Below are 19,295 nucleotides of genomic sequence, written 5' to 3'. Positions count from 1 at the left end.
CAAATCATGTGTCCAATCAAGTTGATATTTAAAACATGCATTCCCCATCACTACTAGATCATAATTGTGAAGTTTTTACATCAATTGATTAAGCGGTTTGAGAGAATACATTATTTAATATTTTTCATCAATCCAATATGGCTGCCAAACAATGTGACCTCTCAATTATTCTTGAACAAACTTGTACACCCAAGGCTTGGGGAACATTTGTGTGAAGTTTCTCCTCGATCTGTCCAGCCGTTCTGGAGAAGAAGATTTTTTTTTATAGGTTATGGGGTAAATCCAATATGGCTGCCAACCCATGTGACCGGTCATGTGTGAACCTTTTGTTCCTCATGGACATGTTGTACGTGTAAAATTTTGCTTCAATCGAGTGCGGGCGCCGTGGGCGCTAAAGGCCGACGCGATGGACGAAGGTTCTCACGGGCAGTGCGGGCGCCCGGGGCGGGAGAGGCCGACGCGGCCACTTCAGATAAGATTTTTGAAGTAAAGAAAAACAACAAAAAAAAACAATGGCTGCTGAATCACATGACTGATGATATCATCAATTTTTTTTCTCTGGACTAATTTATCCCAACATGACTCTCCAAAACTTTCATACTGATCAGACGTAGTGTTCTACATATGCAATTTTGATGTCAAAACGAAGGTACCTATGACGTCATAAAAAACACACGTATTCACCATGAGTACTTGCTATGTGCCAAGTTTCAGTTTTTTCCCTTGGTACGGCTTGAGATGCAGAGGTCCAAAGTTTTTTTTTCCCCCGTTTTCACAGTACGGCTGCCACATCACAGTACGACCTATGACATCATAATTATCATTAAAACGTTCTACATGAATAGTCGCTCCGACGGTGAGAATTTCGTCTCAATCTGACAAGCGGTTCCAGAGAACACCACCAAAGTTCTGTGTGGCCAAAACAGACCCAAATGCAACACCCTCTCCATTTGGTGAGAGTTACGTGTGGGGTTCTCGGTGAAACTCGTCACCTCCCACGTAAAATTATTGGGAAAACTCGGGATAAAGGAAATCTCTCCGGTCCTACTGTGGTCATTTGGGGGTTTCTAAAATTTAAACATCAGGATTCGGAATATTAAACACGAAGCGGAGTTGGGAATGTGAGAAAAAGTTTGCATTTTGTCCGGTTTGGTCCCGGAATGATGTGCAGGTGTTCTTTTTCTGGGCAATGCAAAGACGCAGAACATTTGGCCAAATGGAGTCTTGACTCTTTTGAAGAGATCCGGGTGTTAATTTAATTACTGTACAAATAAGAGGGGGGGGGGCTATAGTCGCTCCCCATCCCCACGAGGAATCCATGTCAGTTCTGACCTCTCTCGAAATGCCGCACTTACATCGGTGGGATTGAACAGCCGATGGAATATCACACGAACCCATTCCTCTTGTACTCATAACCCAATACCTCAACATTGAATTGCAGATCGCTGTGTATTGCTCCAATCAAGTCCGTAGCTGGAGAGATTGTGCAGTCTTGTGGTAGTGCACCCCGCAGTGACGTGAATTCACCAAGAGATGCGCCGACGTGCATATTTGTCATTTTTCACAAGACTATGATCATGAAGGTCGCCACATCTCCGGAATATGTATAGCGGGCATGGAACGGTTTTCTTGACTTACAACATAATCACATTTAAATGGAAATATTGGGAACATTTTGCTTACTACCTGTAACGATGAACACATTGAGTGTTGGACACCTGCTTGCAGGACGAGAGTGTGCAGGAGATGTCCACATGCGCAAAGCGTCTTCCTCCCATCCTTGTTCTCATTGCGCTGCTGGTTCTCTTGGCTCCGATGGCTTGCCGCTTTGCCTGGGATTACTCCACTGCCTCCCGGCGCCACCAGCAATTTCAGTCGATGTTTGTGTGGCCGAGGGGTTGGCGCGTCCGCCAACAACGTACGCTCAGATCGACTGCACAGCTCAGCACGGCAGAGCCTTCTTCGCCTTCTCCAGGTCTTGTTGGTGTTCCTTCCATTTTAATCACAACTCTATTATATATTATGCACATCTTTAATAAATACAGTTAAAAACAACAAACACAGACGATTGAAAGGCAGTTTCGCTCATCGCTGATACGTCACAATGCTCAAGTACAACGCATAGCAAACACAAAGGAAACAAGAATAAGGGCAATCAGATATTACAGAGCCTCGCCAGGACTTTTGTTTGGTGTTAGTGTACTGGTGTGTTACGTAATTAATAAGAGACATAACTAGAACTGCCACTTTATAACTGCTGGCAGTGATAACCGGGTACCAAGACGTCCCGCTTTGATTGGGCACCTGATCCTGACCCATGACTTTTTACATTATTACTCAATTGAATTCAGAATGGGATTAAAATAAATTAAATTCAAATCAAATGGAAGACCAAATGGGTACAGCCCTGCGTTGGAGGAATCAGAAGGAACCCAAACAAGTAAAAAGCAAAGATAAAGTCATCAGGAGGAACCTGGATAGGATTCACATTTCAGCTGCGACTCCTCGACCCTCAAACCCATCCAGGCACAGCCAAGTGAGCCTGATTCAAAATAATATTTTAAAAAACGAATCAAAAAGAAACCAGATCAAAAAATTAAACAATTCTGGCTGCCAGACCATGCGTACAATCAAGTTGAAATATAAAACGTGTATTCCCTATCACCACTCGATCATAATTGTGAAGTTTCACGTCGATCGATTTAATATTTTTCTCAAATCCAGCATGGCTGCCAAACCATGTGACCTATCAATTATTCCTGAACAAACTTGTACACCAAGGCTTGGGGAACGTGTGTGTGAAGTTTCCCCATCGATCCGTCCTGCCGTTCTGAAGAAGATTTTTTTATAGGTTTTAGGGTAAATCCAATGTGGTTGCCAAACCATGTGACCGATGATGTAATATGCATGACCCTTTTGTTCCTCATGGACAGGCGGTCATAGTTGTGAAGTTTCGCCTCAATCTGTTCAGCCACTTCAGAGAACATTTTTGAAGGTTTTCAAAAACAATAAAACAATATTATTGCGTGACCGATGATGTGCCGAATGTGACCCAACTCTGCCGAATCACGTGACCGATGATGTCATCATGGTTTTTTTTTTCTTTTCTGTGGACCATTTTATCCTCAGATGACCCTCAAATTTTTTTCAAACTGATCACATGTAGCATTCTACATATGCAATTATGACATCATAACGAAGGCACTTATGATGTCATGAAAAAAACCAATCAAACTCATTCCCCATGAGGAGTACTTGCCGTGTGCTGAGTTTCAATTTTTTTCCTTGGTGCGGTTTCAGAGATAGAGGTCCAAAGTTTTTTTTTACATTTTTTCCAACAAGGCTGCCACACCACGTGATCTATGACGTTATAATTATCAATATAACTAAAACTAACTAAAACAGCACTCGGTCGACCACATAAAGTACGTCCGCCCTGCTGCACAGTTTACATTTTGTGTCCCTCTGTTAGGCTGGATCTGCATCCGGACCTGAACCAAAATCAAATCAACTTGTATTTGTCACACACACAACCTGTCCGGCAAGTTTTTCGTCCAAGCCCATCCATAACTTTTTGAGATATCCTGCTCACAGATAGACAGACAGACAGACAGGGGTGAAAACAACCTCCATCCACCGATGACAAGCAAAAAAGATAAAACGAGAAGGGCACTCGGTGGAGCACATACCTCTGCCACGTAATGCCTGATCCAAAAGAACATATTGAGCCCAAAACATTTTTGAGACATCGTGCTGTTGAACGTTTTTGGCCCTATCTCTCAATGGTGAAGAATCATTGAAATTTTAAAAATAATTCTCGGATCCAGATTCAGATATTCACCAAAATCGAATCAATTCGTCCTTGCAACACACCCAACCTGTCCACCAAGTTTTGTCCGAATCCGTCTACAACTTTTTGTGATATCCTGCACACAAATTAAAAAAAAACCAGAGAGAACGGCGTGAAAACATTACCTCGTTCACCTTCAGTGGCAGAGGTAATAAGTTAGATACAAGGTTACGTTTCTAATGGTTAGTTCTATCAATTGAAAGATGACAAATCCTTTACCTCCACCAACTAATACCAGCAGATGATACACACACACACACACACACACACACACACACACACACACACACACACACACACACACACACACACACACACACACACACACCTCTGCCTGTGAAACACCAGGAAGACAATTTATAGCTGGGTCAGGATTTGAACCCAGGTTTGACAGCTCAAAGGTGAGTTGAAAGTTGATAAAGGTGTGCTAACCACCGTGTAAAATGGCTTGCACACCCTTATGAACAGAGTTGATGAAAACCAGTAATTTTAATTGTCCCAGATTGTTTAGTGTTTTTCTCCGCAACCGCTTGTCGGATTGAGATGAAATTTTCACCATCGGAGCGACGACTCAAGTGGAATGTTCTATTGATAATTATGATGTCATAGATGACGTGGTATTATAACTCATGAGCATATCCTTTTTCATTGACCTCTTGCAAGAACATGGCACACAATGACTTGCTTACCCCTTCTGAAGCAATACCATCGTCTCTTCAACATCCACAACCTCGATGGAGACAAGACAGCCAACTTTCCATCTCGATTGTAAAGATGATCTGCTCCAACTTCGATTCAAATCCACAGGGAAACATCTCTGACGAGACTGCTCAGAGTAGTGAACACTATAAACCAATCCAGCAGATCATACGAAACGGTGAATGAATAAAGCAGAGCAGATTGATACATCGACGTGTATATGCACCATATTGCCAAAAGTATTGGAACAGGAGCCCAAGACACCCAACTTTGAAAAGAAACATTCCAAACTGTATGTATGTATGTATGTATGTATGTATGTATGTATGTATGTATGTATGTATGTATGTATGTATGTATATATATATATATATATATATATATATATATATATATATATATATATATATATATATATATATATATATATATATAGTTGCGAATTCGTGCCCGCCGGCGTGCGATCGGCCACGTAACTCGAATCGCTGCACATCGCCCACCGGACGGACAATTCAGTCGTGACCCTCTCGGAACAACGCCGGGAGCTAGTCACGGTTGGGTCTTTTGACCTCACCATAACCGTGCCAATCGGCCACCCGCGTAGGATAGGGTTGTTCGCCAAACTCGACCTACCTAAGTACCTACGCAGATGGTTAATTGGGCGATCGTACCTCACCGCAGGTCGACTTCGGACATGAACCGCTTAAGCGGTTCGTTCCGTACTGCAGAGATAACCAAGCGGAGTTATCGTCGACCTCTACGGTTCAGATTAGTTACCGGGTACGTACACCCACTACCAATCTCTTATGCGATGCAAGATGGAGAGTTAATAAAAAGAAAGGAGATGAAGCAGAGCGGGAACAGTTCAACAAGCAAGCATTTTATTGCGCGACACACGGAAGCACGTATTTACAGCAAAAGAATAATGCAACAAAAGCAAATGCAGAGTTAAAACCGAATAAGACCGACACACGGCAACACTTAAAACAATACTACTTGAGCAAGACTGGCGCCACCCACAGACATTTACACAAAACCCCAAAGAAAAAGAAAAGAAGTCGCAACTTCCCTTTTCGTGGCTGGTGAGTCCCTCTCCCACGACCGTCAGCGTGGTCGCGCCTTGTCCCGACCTCTCTCGCGGCCGGCGAACCCTCTCCGGCACTCCTCGTCCGGACGTGCAGGTCCACCTCACAACCAGCGCTGCCGCGTCTCCTGTCCGTGCCTCCGTTGACAGGCCGCTCGCCAAGCCGCGAGCGCAGGACCTCTTCCCCCGACAAGACAAGCAGCGCCAAGAAGAAGACGACGTCCAGCCCAGAAGCTCAAACAACCCGGAGAACACAGGAACTCTCGAAGACAAGGAGATAGGAAGCCTTGAAAAACTCTCCTCAAGGTCCGCCTTTTGTAGCGCGGGGCTCCGCCCTTCGCTCCGCCCTGTTTTCGGCCCCGCCTCCCTTCGAGCTTCTTGGAGAAGCCTCTCGAAGGGGGGCGTGCCCTCTCGCTCTCCCTCCACCCCGCCCCGTGCGGGGGCCGGGGGAGTCAGTTTTTGGCTCAGGGCCAGAGAATTATTCCCCCAAAAAGAGGCCCCCACCTTTTCTCACCTTTGACTCCCGGCTCGGATCGCACTTCCACCACACCGAGCGCGGAGAATTTAGATGGGAGAAACAGGCGGGAAAAACCCCCGAGCATCGTTGGTGGTTTTTGTTCCTCCGCGGAGATCGTAACCGCACGGGGCTTATTGAATGGCGAGTGGCGAAGATGTGGTAGCATAGGTGAAGGAGGTGGCGTGGTTGTAGTGTGGTTGGTGCTGTGGTGGGGATGGCGTGGTTGTTGAGATGCTGTTTGTTTGAAATAAAAGAAGAACAGAAAAATGGCGAACTCAAAGCGTCGCAGCCCGGGTGGATCACATAAATTCCCTCTGTTCAACGGGTTTGGGCTAACTACACATGGACCTATCGAGATATCTCACCTGAGGACTCTTTATGGTGTAATGCGAATTTCCACAACCGTAACAATATATATTGTTGCGGTTGAGGAAATTCGCAAACTACCATTCAGGTCCCGTAGGTGAGATATCTCTGTAAGTACATGTGTAGTTAGCCCCAAACCCGTAGTTTAGAGGGAATAAATGTGATTCATTCGGGCTGCGACCCTTTAAGATAGCCGTTTTTCTGTTCTATCTTTATTTTGAACTAACCACGTCTCAACCGCCATCACACAACAACCACCAACCGCAACGCCGCTTCACAACAACAACAACGTCAACAGCCACGATCTTTACCTTCACAACTCGCTCCCGCAAACATCACATCACCGCCATTCCAAACGTCGCCATGGCCATGGACCAGCACTTTAAACCCTCCACCACCTTCGCCTCCCCTTCTGCGGCCATTCCCGCACCGCTTGTGGGCACCGAGCGTCAGGCTGTCCTGGACTTGTACAGGGCGCGCGCCAAGCCGCGGGTACAAAGTGCGGCCTTTCCGAGGAGAAGTCAGATCAGGAATGATACACGCCCACTTCTGATCCGTCCAATCAGCAAGCGCGGGGCGGTTTGGCCCCGCCTCCAGGCGCGTTGGAGTAGAATCGATATATGCAAATTCGAGGATCAGGGGATTCACGCCCCTTTTTCTCCGTCCAATGGGCGAGCGTGGCTCCACCCCCGAGCTCGTTCTGATCCAGAAATTTGCATATGGGATCTCCTACACCACTATAAAGCGCCAAGCGCGGGGCGAATTCAGTCAGTTTTTCAGTCAAGGGAGTTGGAGAAGAGTCAAGGCGAGTTGGAGAAGTGTGGCAGCGGCAGAGTGTGGCAGCAGCAGTCAAGTCAGGTCTGGAGGAGAGTCAGTCTGTCGGAGGTCGGAGTCTGTCGGGGTTCGGAGTCTGTCGGGGAGCTGCAGAGAGGGGAAGCCGGGAGCGCGGTCAAGGTCGCAGTGGAGTCGCTCGTCGCGGGACCCAAGCAAGCCAGCTATCCTCTTTCCCCAGAGCATCAACAATTCCCCCCTTCCCCCCCCCCCCCGCGCTGAGATAGTGCGAAAAGGGGGCCCCGTTCCCATCCCACTCCAAGCAGTGCCAACGAAACCCGCGAAGGAGCGCGGAGTCGGGGCACCGCTGCCACATTTGTGGCTCATCACAAGACACGGGTAGGCTCCACCCGGTATCGCGGCCCACAGGCCCCGTCTGTCCCCTTGTCGTTGAGGGTGGCCCTTTTCTTTTGCTTTTGAGTAAATGTGTTGTCGGCGCCGTCTGTAAAGTAAAACTGTGTAAGTGTTGCCGTGTGCTCGCGTAGTCGGTAGTAGATCTGCATTGTTGTGTTTCTTTTGTAACATCTGCTTTTGGTGCATAATTGTTGCAATTGTATATGTGTGCTTTCCATGTGCCGCGGAATAAATGTGCCTTATGTTGAACTGTTTTCCCGTTTCGCTTCGTCTTTTCTTTAATTGAATCTCCATCTTGCTTCACGTAAAGGGTTGGTAGTGGGCTTAATACGCCCGATAATTAATCGGAACCGTCAAGGTCGACGATAACACCGCTCGGTTATCCCAATAGTATGGAACGGGTCGCTTAAGTGGCCCGTGTCCGGAGTCGACCTGCGGCGAGGTGCGATCGCCCGGTCTACCCTCCGTGTGGGTACTTAGGTAGGTCGAATTTGGCGAACAACCCTATCCCACGCGGGGGGCCGATTGGCACGATCGTGGTGAGGCCGAAAGGCCCACCCATGACTAGTTCCCGGCGTTAGTCCGAGAGGGTCACAACAGAATTGTCCATCCGGTGTGCGACGTGCCGCGATTCGAGTTAGGTGGCCGCTCGCACGCCGGCGGGCGCGAATTCGCAACAATATATACATAACATACGCACCTACAATCCTACATACAGGAGGTAATTTCTTTACGACAGCTTCACTCCTTTACACCCTGGAGACTCCATGAGACACTTTACACCCCTTGGATTCTTTAATACCCATTTAAACCCTGTTAAAAACTTTTAGACCCCTTCACACCCATTTTAGACCCTTTTCAGACTTATAGACCTTTTAACACCCCTTGGACAATTGAGGATGTTTGGACACTTTAGAACCCTTTTTTCTTTTTAAGACCCTGAAGCCACTCAATAACCCCCTCTACACCCCTTATAAAAATAGAAAGCAAATTGCCCGGAAAATCGTTTTTTTAAATGCATCATTCGCATCGCATCACAAGTTGCAATGACGAATTGAAATCGATATCCCAAAGCGAAACTGAAACTACAGTTGAATGCTGAGAGAAATATTGAATGGAGATTGCCGAAAGCAAAGCTATGGGAGCGCATGGAGAGAGGCGGCAAGTTGGAGACTGAAGAAGCTATTTGGAGAGGGATGGGTGCCTGTCGGTGGTCGGTTGGCATGAAAAGAACTTTGGTGATCTTCCATCATGCGGTAGGCCCAAAACGTGCCTACATTAGTTTCCCAGCCGAGCTTTCAGAAAAACACCCTCACTCCCAAGCAGTATCTCGGAGGTACAACAAGCACGGATTGGAAATCTTCGCTGGTGGAATGGAACGAGGTTGCCAAGGTTTCCAGGCCCACCTACTGCGATATCTGCACATTGAATATTTACACTGAATTCCCGTTTCTACCAATACACACTCATTTGAGGTGAGACGTCGAGGAACCCGTCAGTGACGGGTACCCTGCTAGTTTATTTATACACTCAAACTTGGCATGCGTTTCATAAAGGTGTATGGCGAACCTGTAATGAAGGCACCAGAAGGTCAAGAACCAATTGATCTTAAATATCGATTGGGATATTGGGTGCCAGGAGTTCAGGACATTTCAGTGATATTGGGTTTTCCTCCAGTTATCCGTGGATGATGTTCTTCGGGAATGGAATACAAACTGATTGGTCAATGCCAATGTTGAAATACAAATTCATGAAAGAACAGGCCGAAAGAACCTTTACATTTGTTGATTGGTGTGACACAGTACCGGATATTAACTCACCTTTGATTAACATTACCATCGTCTCTTTTGTACTGCGGCTTGCGTCTTCCTCCGGTGGTTTCTCCACCACAAATCCAAAACCGACAAATTGCATGCGTGGTGTTGCTTTCAATGCGCCACGTCCAGCCTTCCGCACGTCTCAGGTATGTCACGAACACAACGACGGGCACATTTGAGTCGAACATTTTGCAAACACAGACATTTGCGACCTTGCACTCGACCGAACACAGACCTCACCCAAAGGATAGGACGACCGGTATACACCTGATCGTTTAGAACCCACGACTGGCAGGGATGTGCTCAACGTAGTCCAGTGTGGAGTTCTTTATTCCTTCATGGTCATGTTTGGTGTTTTGACTTGTTTAAATCACTATCAGCTGATTAATCGATTTGATCCCTCAACAGAGTGCAGGTTATCCATGGTGCATCTGATCACTCATGCAAACGACATCTACACACAAGGTGAGTTCAGAAGTTGTCATGGACAGTGAGATGAGAATAAACATCACGATGAAATCGAACATAAGATGCTGAATCATTTATTTGATTTGTTTTGTGGCGATATCCTGCGATTAATTTGCATTATGTCAATGTTAAGTACAAATTATACTGTAATTATATGTTCTCGCACTCCACAACAACAACATCCAAAAGTATCAGTGGACAAAACAAATACAAAGTCATTGTTCGTGGAGGAGCTCTAACATAGAACGGATCAGGATGTACCAGAACAAAAGGAACAGCAGAAAGAAAGGAGGGAAACATGCACAACGGCAGGGATGATGGACAAAATAGAGGGAGACTTGGACAAATAAAGGATGTGGGGAAGAATGCGGGATAGGGGAGGACACGGGGGTGGACAAGATGGATGTAGACGCCAACTCTCAGGAAGGAAAAACTGGAAACTCAGAAAGAGAGGTGGGTAGGTTGGGAGGGTTAATGGGGGTTGAAAAGATACTAGTTTTGGATATGGGATAATCTGAGATGGTGGCGAACAGTCTTGGAGACCTGAAGGGAAGAATAAGATTGAAGAAGATGTGGAAGTTGGAACGGATCAGTGGAGGTGAGCAGTGATCCTGGATTTAGGTGGTTTCCCCAAAAGGGGGTTGATGGTTTACCGGGTGTGCCCTGCAGAAACCTGGAGGGGGGGAGAAGGGGGGGGGGAACAAACCACGGAAAGAGCAAAGGGTGCAATATCACCGCATCAAGCTGGGTTTTCACCGCATCAAGCTGGGCGATATGAGGCAATGGAGCCTGGCCAGAGTGGAGAGCAGTGCTGCAGATGAAGGCCTTGCAGGTGGATAGGCGTTCAGGTGTACCAAGGACGTACTTTGTACGACGGAGGATGCCGAGTCAGCGCCTGGCTTTGGAGGCCAACTTTGAAATGTGGTTTGCTCAAGAAAGCTCTCAATGAAATGTGATGAAATGTGGTTTGCTCAAGAAAGAAAGAAGCTGATAGTGAGACCCCACAGTTTGAATGACTGAACTTCCTGAAGAAGATTGTGAAGAAAGTACATAGGAGGGTTTGCCAGATGGTCCTTTTGGAGAGAGATCATTGGTATGTGTGATTTGTCAGGATTGAAAGACATGTTCCAAGTGTTTGACGAGGTCGTGATTTTGCCAAGGACTGAATAGAGAGAACAGGCTGCAGCCTGTCTGTCTGAAGGATAAGGGATGTCACGGCAGAGGTTGGAGTCATCAACAAATAGATCAAGAGGGTTTTCGAGAGAGTCAGCGAGATCCTTTAAGAAGATCAGAAATAGGACTGGGCCCAGAACACTACCCCAGGGCACTCCAGCCTTGACAGGGAGAGGAGATGAATGGATTCCGTTGAGAGCCACACGTTGGCTGCAGGAGTCGAGGAAGTCAGTAAGTCATGGGTAGAGAAGGCCTTTGTCACAGGCAGAGAGTTTGGACAGCAAGGCAGGATGCCGGACCGTATGAAACGCACGAAATATGTCCAGAGAGCCGGCCCTGATGTCATGTCTGACATTAAGCATCTCCATCCATTGTTGGGAGAGCAGAAGCAGCGTGTGCAAGTAGAATGAACCGGTCAGAATCCAAATTAATGATGTGATATCAGATCATTGGAGAAAAGGAAGGGTTTGAGATCAACTGCGATGATGGATTCCATAACCTTCCTGATAATTGCAAGTAAGCTAATCAGTCTGTCATTCAGGGATCAGTTTTTGCACCAATATTATGTAATGGAGAGATGTTGGCCGATTTTCATGCAGATGGAGGATGAGCTAGGGCAGCAGAGCAAGTTTTTAGGACATGTGAGCTGATGCCATCTGGTGCAGTTGCAGAATCTGAGTCGACGGTTGCCATAAACTTCTCCACCATCTCAGGTGTGAAAAACAGAGTCCAGGAGCAGTTGGGTGTGCTGGGAAGGGTGGGTACATTGAGTGAGGGGTTCGGGACACAAGATTTGAAAGCAAATCAAACGGAAGACTAAATACTGCATTGGCGTTTATCAGAAGGAACCCGAATAAGTAAAGAGCAAAGATGGAATCATCAAAAAGGAACCTGGATAGGATTCAAGTTTCAGCTGCTATTCCACGACCCTCAAAACTCCACTTGGACATGCTGCTTCTGCTGTCCCAACGATGGATGGAGACCCTCAAACATAGAATTGAGGCATTCGGCCTTCTCACGAGCGGAGTCTGCTGCGGTGCCATTTGAAGAGAGGGAATAGGTGGAGGGGTTCACACACCAGAGACAAACTTAACAAGGTACCACCAGGTTTTAGAGGAGGGAGCCACGTTTGAAAGTTCAATCTTGAGGTTTGATAGATGTTGTTTTCTGGCTCTCCTGAGAGTAAAGAAGATTTTGCAGCTCATCTGGAATGAAATGGGTGAAATAGTTATTATGTACCGTGTTCATACAAACTAGCATTAATTAAACCAATTCATCCCCTCTCGTCACATTGATGTACTACCTCCGAGTCATGCACAGTACTCCAATTATGCCTCCACCGACGAAGTTGCTGGAAGCATTATGTTTTTGGGTTGTCCATCCATCCGTGTGTCCAAAATAGGTTTTTGTTCCTGCAATAACTTAAGAACGGCTGAAGGGATCCAAGTCAAGCTTGACACAAGTATGTATAATGATGTAAAGATGAACTGATTAGATTGTGGGGTCAAGAGGTCAAAGGTCAGAGGTCATATCAGGTTTAAAAAAATGTTAGAGGTCAGTATTTGAACGAAACTAAGTACATGTACCATGATACATATATGTACAGATTAGATATCGAGGTCAAATGGTTTTGAGGTTTTAGGTCAAAGTTAAAGTAAAGACTTGATGTTTTGGTGGAGGCATATCAGTCGACGTCACGCCGTCAAATGATGTCGAGTTTTCTTTTTCTTTCAGAATCTCTAAAAAAAAAAAAGCTTCCTAACATATTCCACCCTCCATGCCCTCGTCAACCCCTCCACCAGGTGATCGAACAATTATTTTCTGGACCAAGACTCTGCAGTGTGGAGACAACATTCAGGCAGAAAAGAAAGTCGAGGCCATTCGTGTAACACGATCTGGAATGTACTTCATCTACAACCAGGTGCAGAGCACACAACCCCAAGAACGCTCCTGAAAAAATTCCTACAGGATCCCATAAAAACGTCATCGATGTCCCAAACGTTTCCATTGGGCACACGTCAACACAAAGCTTCCGAAACACACCGTTACCTTTGACCTTTGGATGATAAATGTTAGCAAAGAGCCCTGAACATAATTCCTTATCTGTTAGTTACCTCTAGTTACCCTCGCCAAAAGAGAGGGCAATGCAATTGGGTCCATTTGTTTGTTTGTCCACAGAAATTTCGTGTTTTTCTCCGCAACCGCTCGTCGGATTGAGATGAAATTTTCATGATAGGTGCGACTACTCATGAAGGTTTTCATCATAAATATGACGTCATAGGTCACTTGGTGTGGCAGCCATGGTGGAAAAACAGTAAAACTTTGGACTTCTGTATCTGAAACCGCACCAAGGAAAAAAAGTGAAACTTGGCACACAGCAAGTACTCTTCATGGGGAATAAGTGTGATTTTTGACGACGTCATAGGTGCCTTCGTTATGACATCATAATTGCAAAAGTAGAACGCTACATCTGATCGGTATGAAAATTTGTGAGGGTAATCTAGGGATAAAATGGTCCACAGAAAAAAAATTTGATGACGTTATCGGTGACGTGACTCGGTAGCTGCTATATTGTTGAAAAAAAATAATTCAAAAATCTCTGAAGTGGCTGAACAGATCGAGGCAAAACTTTACAGGTATGACCGCTTATCCATGAGGAACAAAAACGTCATGTATATGATGTCATAAGTCACATGGTTTTGCAGCCACATAAAATTTACCCTAAAACCTATAAAGTTACACCACTCAAAAGAAGTCCTGCGGAGGGTCTGCAATCTCCGATTGCTCTTTTTCGTGTTCGCTTTTGTAAGCAGCGCGAGCACTACAATGTCGCTGCAAAGTGTTCTTTGTGCATTTCTGGGGTTGGAGGACATAACGTGCGATTCTAACCGGTGTGTTTGATCCGAGCTGAGCCGCTGATGCAGTGCCCGCTCGAGGTTAGCAGGAATTTGGCTGGAGTGCCGGCGATAGGTCGTCTACTCTTGATCCCATATGGCGGAAACAATAAAATACATTCACATTCAAATATACGAGTCGTACTTTACGGCTTCGACATGACATTTTGATCAACGAACGACACATTCTCAACTTGGCAGGCCACCAATGAACGATGACAACATGAGCGATGCCATTTACTGTTTGTGCAACTGCTAAAATCTAAATAAGTCAGCAGGTCTTCCACTGTGTGGGAGAAAATAATTATATTAATGCACTCTCAATTATAATTGTTGCTGGTGTTTTATAAATTTAATTTTTATGCTGCGAGTCAAATTGGATGTCAGTGATGCTTCCCTTTAGCCAAGAGTCTTCTGACCTCAATGTTGATACAAGGAATGTCTTGCTATGGAACAAAGTGACCTGGTTGATAACACCAACTTTTGCCATGATTACGTCATTCGCTTTTCACCAAGCAGACACGCATTGCAGTTGGAGTTCTTTGCCTAAGGCTTGTCAGCCCCCTCCACTCTCCCAAAAGTATATAAATGCCAGGAAATGTAATCTTGGTTTAGTGCAAATCATTGTAGATGTTCACCAGCGTGGTGGCTTGTACTCCTTGGTACCAAGTTAAAATAAAATTATCTGATGTAATGCAATTTCCGTTGTGGACGGTGAATTAATTGTGGCTTTCATTTGAGTAACAGGATTTACATCGAGTCGGTTAAAATGTAAACTACAAAATTCTACGGCAACTGCAATTAATGGCCTTTAGGACAACTGCGAGACCTGACGAACCACCGACACCAAACGCACACCACCTAAACTTGATTTATAAGTGCACCACAGTCGTGCGGTTCTCTGCCGAGTGAACAATGCGGGTGATATGTCCTTCCACAGATTATGTTTAAAGATGAACGATTCACTATGGGCCAGGTGGTGTGGCGGCGATTCGGAGCACGTCGTCACGCAGCGCAACAAGAAAAGCCTCTCCTGCAATGCGTCTGCAGCATGCCTGAAAAACGACCCAACCAGTCCTGCTACACCGCAGGTACATCACTCGATGTTGATGCTACTTCCAAAGTCTTCATTTGTTATTTTCACTCTGCTAAGGAAGTCCTGCAGACTTTCCTGAGACTGCATTAAGGACCAAATCAGTGTACCTTGTGTTGTTGGATGACTCCACCTCCCACTTGGGCTACCTTCAGGTGATTCCATGTATCACATGATCATTTCTGCATGTACAGGGTGGCCTAAAAGTCCCTCTACCCTCTCTCCAGTAAAAGCATTCGTTGTTAAACTATTTTAATACAAAGGTTATATTGTGCAGTACTTATAATAATTAATCAATTGTTGTATCTGGATGCGCTCCATCATTCTCCTTGCACCACTGAAATTGTCAAGTGCTCTTAGACATCCAGTGTAACGTTTGTGGAGGTTTGCAGCGGTAAAGTGACTTTCAGGCCACCCTGTATGATCAGATTGGTGAAAAACAGCTCGGTTTTGAAAAAGGAGGAACTTGCAGTTGTCAGGTGGGTGAGCAAGGTCACTCTGACCCTTCTATAAAGCTAATGGACCTTCTCCAAACATGAGCATCAAGCTGGCTGACTCTGTTTAAAAAGATGGCCATCAAATCCTAACATCTGTAATTCTAAAACGATCAAATTAACCTCACCTTTTCATAAAAACCACCTGTACAATAACATTGCATGGTGATTTGACCACCTTCCGAGCCCAGAATTGTTTTTTTTTGTTTTTAAACGGGATCTAAGGCTCATACAGAAGCTGACACGCACACATGGACATACAGACAAATACACTTGGAAGACAACACGGGACTGTGAGATGAAACAAACATAGCCACTGAGCTTGGGTGGAAGTTCCGTCACTTCCTGGGGGGGGGGGGGACTCTGGGTACCAACAACATCACAACAATGGCACCACATTTTCGCCACAATCAGCGGGACATTTCCTAAAGAGGAATTTCTTCCTCCTCATGGATACCAACCTATTGTTTATCAGTGCTCCATCCTTTTTAAAATGCTGAACATCGAAAAAAGAAAGCAGCACGTACCATTTTAAAAGTCTGGTACGACTCGGCCAGGCTTCAAACTACCGACTTCCCAGACCCCGAGGGGATGCTCTAACCTTTACACCACCGAGTCTCTAAGTTTACAAAGAGTGGAATCCCAGACCCTTACATTGATACAGACGAGTGTGGCAGCTTTCTCTGTCCATATCTATTTCTTTCTTTCCACATCCACCTGTTATTCTACCTCGCTGTCTGGGAACCGACCTCTTGCCCTCGATAATCTTGTCCTTCCACAAATCCTCAAATCTTCTTCTCCTTCTCTTCCATTTATAAGGGGTGAGGTGCAACGGGTACCAGGCTTCTGCTCTGTCTTGACCACAATACTCCACTTCTCTGTCTTCAGCCAACTTCTCACTACTTTCCAACCACCCACACCTGACTGATATCCCTGCTCACACAATCTTCCCATCTCAACCGTGGTCTACCTCTTTTCTTCCTTCCTTGCTCCCTCAACCTATCCGCTTTCTTTGCCATTCTCTTGCCCCATCCACACCACGTGACCAGCCCACTTCTTACCGATCTCCCCGTGAAGCTTATTTGCACCCAATGTCCTCCCTCGGCCCATCCATCCTCCTCCTCCTCCTCCTATCCACCCATTTCACACCCGCAATCATTTGACCCTGTGGCTTCCTTTTGCTTGAATTGCTCATCTCGAATGTACAGTACTTTGAGGTGTGCTATTCTGATACCAGCAAGGTTAAAAACAATAAGCTACTCTCAAGTAACAGCAATTCAGTATGACCTTAACCATTTCAAAAATACATCTGCTATTTAGTCTCAGGTTCTCCATTTGAGGTGAGAATCGTATTGTCTCATCGTCCATAAACACAACTCCCGGCTATACTTTGTACAAATAGAACGAATGCAAACACTACACCGGTATGCAAGAGCTACCAAATTATATGATATGAATGTTGTTGCACTCATTATGAGGTCTTGTATAGAGTGAACCTGAATGTTGATGGCGTGAGGACGATTTCCTGAGTTTGCGGTCGCTCAGCAGACTGATGTTCTCGGATCCTCGGCCCATCAGGTATTGTGCGGCTTGGTGCTGGAGACGAGGTGGCCGTCATAATCCCGTCGAGAGGTCACGCTCACATTTCTGCAAATCCCGCCCAAACCTTCTTCGGCGTGATGCAGCTGACGTGACCTGGGTGAGCGAGAGCGACCGGCCACCGATGAACTGGAGAGTAGAATGGGGAAGTTCGAGCTGACCTGAGAGAAGACAGCTGGGTAATGAAAAATGAAGGAAGTACAATCAACGGAAGAAGTAGAGAGAAAACGCGATCCTCCACTTACTCATAAAAATGCATTGTATTTTGAGCTTTCTGATTCTGCAATCAAAATTAAATTAACGTTTTGGGGTTCACAAGACAAACTGAAGACACATTTCATGTTCTTGATACCTATGACTGGGTTGTAGGTATCAAGAACATGAAATGTCTCACCTGTTTGGTGAATTAATATTTAAGACTGGCATGCTGTCTAAAGTTTTTTTCACAAACCTTTGAATTTTTGAGACTTGCTGGATGCTTTCCTCGGTGCAAAATGCACGTAGAACAAAGCTCCTTGTTTCTTTAGAACGAATTTGTCTGCAGATGGTTTTCTACAGAAAATGACTTTTCTTCCGGGGTCCACAAGATGGCGTGCGAACGTCACATATTCAAGAAACTTGGCAGATACACTCTCCCTTAACTCAGTTCAGACCTCCTGAAAAATGAGACCCAATGAAAACCGGGAAGAAGGGTATTAAACTTTCTCTGGGGCCCACATTTTTTTGGAGGGGGGGGGGGTCACCCTATAAGAGTGTAGGTAAGACTTAATTGGTAAGATGATGGGATTCTTGTGATGAGCACATGTACTTGGGAGTGTGAATGACTTGCCTTCTTCCAATTCCTTCCACTCCAGACCCCTCCACAGATAGCTAGCTAGCTCTTTCAATAAAAATAACCGAATGATTTAAAACTTGTTTCAATGAGTTACAGCCTTCTGTTTTCATGCACTCGTCATCCAGTGTTGGGTTACGAGAGCACCGTAGATCGGTCGAATTGCCTTTCCTTACACCTGCTTCGCCTTGGATTATGGTGGGAACGAATCTCATCCTTCGGTCAACAGTGACGAGACCCCCCCTCAGAGAGACGGATGACACACTCGGTCGAAGGAACGATCGTGGCTGCAGACTTCTTTAACCTCAGAGATCAGAAACCTTTGGTGTATTCAGAACACAAGTTCCAAACGGAAAGCCTCGATTCACCTGTGGATGAAATTGAAATGGAGTCAACGAGTCGAGGAAATGAGCAATCTTATCGTTTCCACCTGGTGTGGTCCGTGTTCCATTGGGACTTGTAACGAGCATCCTGTTATAATAGAATCAACATTATCTATTATAGCTTTGCATGCGATTGAGAATAAGCAACCTTAGGACAGTTAGACATCGTAAAACGCACCAGCGGCCATTATGCTTGTTTTGTTCACATTTGACAAATACATACAAAGCTATATATATATATATATATATGTTTTAATGTACTTCACCAAATAATACTTTTATTTCTCTCCTGACCTGCTGATAAGTTGCTGCTCATATTGATGCACACAGCTTTATTCACATCCCAATGGAAGTTTAAAAACCAGTACTCAAAGTGTCATGTGTTGCCTTTGGATATGACTTCTCCATTTTTAATTAAAATATCCAATCAACTCATTTCGTTTGAGGAATCGTTAGAATTTATTATTTTTTTTTTTTGTGGTGCTTGATTGTTGCGTTACTATGTCCGCATCAATTGTATTTTTTTAACGTCTACTCGGCGAAACCACGCACGGTACGGAGGATGCGTCGTCGAAGTTTTAAGTACTCTTCTTGGTCTGTCGGCGTGCACCACAAGTTGACTTCAGACTGCGGAATGACCTCAAAAAACTCCAGACCCACCCACATCGACCCCACGCGTATTTGAAGCGAAACTACAGCAAAGATATTGTTGCAACATTCAATCCAACACGTCAGGAATTCAAACCGACTCCACGACCACCAGAAGACGAGTCTCACCATTTCCAGATCCAATATTCGGAGAGGCTCCCGATTGATCACACACCATCTTCAGTTTATTTAT

The 19,295-nt window shown here is 45.3% G+C and overlaps 2 protein-coding genes across 3 annotated transcripts in view; one reads left to right on the top strand and one right to left on the bottom strand.

The window, feature by feature from the left end:
• The window catches only part of LOC147024004 (5-hydroxytryptamine receptor 3A-like), a 91,711-nt gene extending 89,922 nt beyond the window's left edge, over nt 1-1,789 (bottom strand). Inside the window, exon 1 of the mRNA XM_085890149.1 lies at nt 1,687-1,789. The gene's annotated coding sequence lies outside the window, so the exon portion shown is untranslated. The remainder of the gene's footprint in view (nt 1-1,686) is intronic.
• LOC147024003 (tumor necrosis factor ligand superfamily member 13-like) lies at nt 1,747-18,889 on the top strand. 2 transcript variants are annotated; one of them, XM_085890161.1, is made up of 5 exons: nt 1,747-1,975; nt 9,927-9,983; nt 12,962-13,080; nt 14,994-15,144; nt 17,219-18,889. In XM_085890161.1, the coding sequence occupies exons 1-5, from the start codon at nt 1,747-1,749 to the stop codon at nt 17,332-17,334; spliced, it is 672 nt and encodes a 223-aa protein (XP_085746287.1). In that variant the 3' UTR covers nt 17,335-18,889. The 2 variants fall into 2 exon arrangements, with proteins under 2 accessions (XP_085746287.1, XP_085746288.1); XM_085890162.1 differs by lacking the exon at nt 9,927-9,983.
• The last annotated feature ends 406 nt before the right edge of the window (nt 18,890-19,295 follow it).

The sequence above is a fragment of the Eptatretus burgeri genome, chromosome 7 (genome assembly GCF_056783735.1).
Source record: "Eptatretus burgeri isolate ZD-2024b chromosome 7, Ebu_testis_v1, whole genome shotgun sequence".
Lineage (NCBI taxonomy): Eukaryota > Metazoa > Chordata > Myxini > Myxiniformes > Myxinidae > Eptatretus > Eptatretus burgeri.
This window is presented reverse-complemented; position numbering and strand designations above follow the sequence as displayed.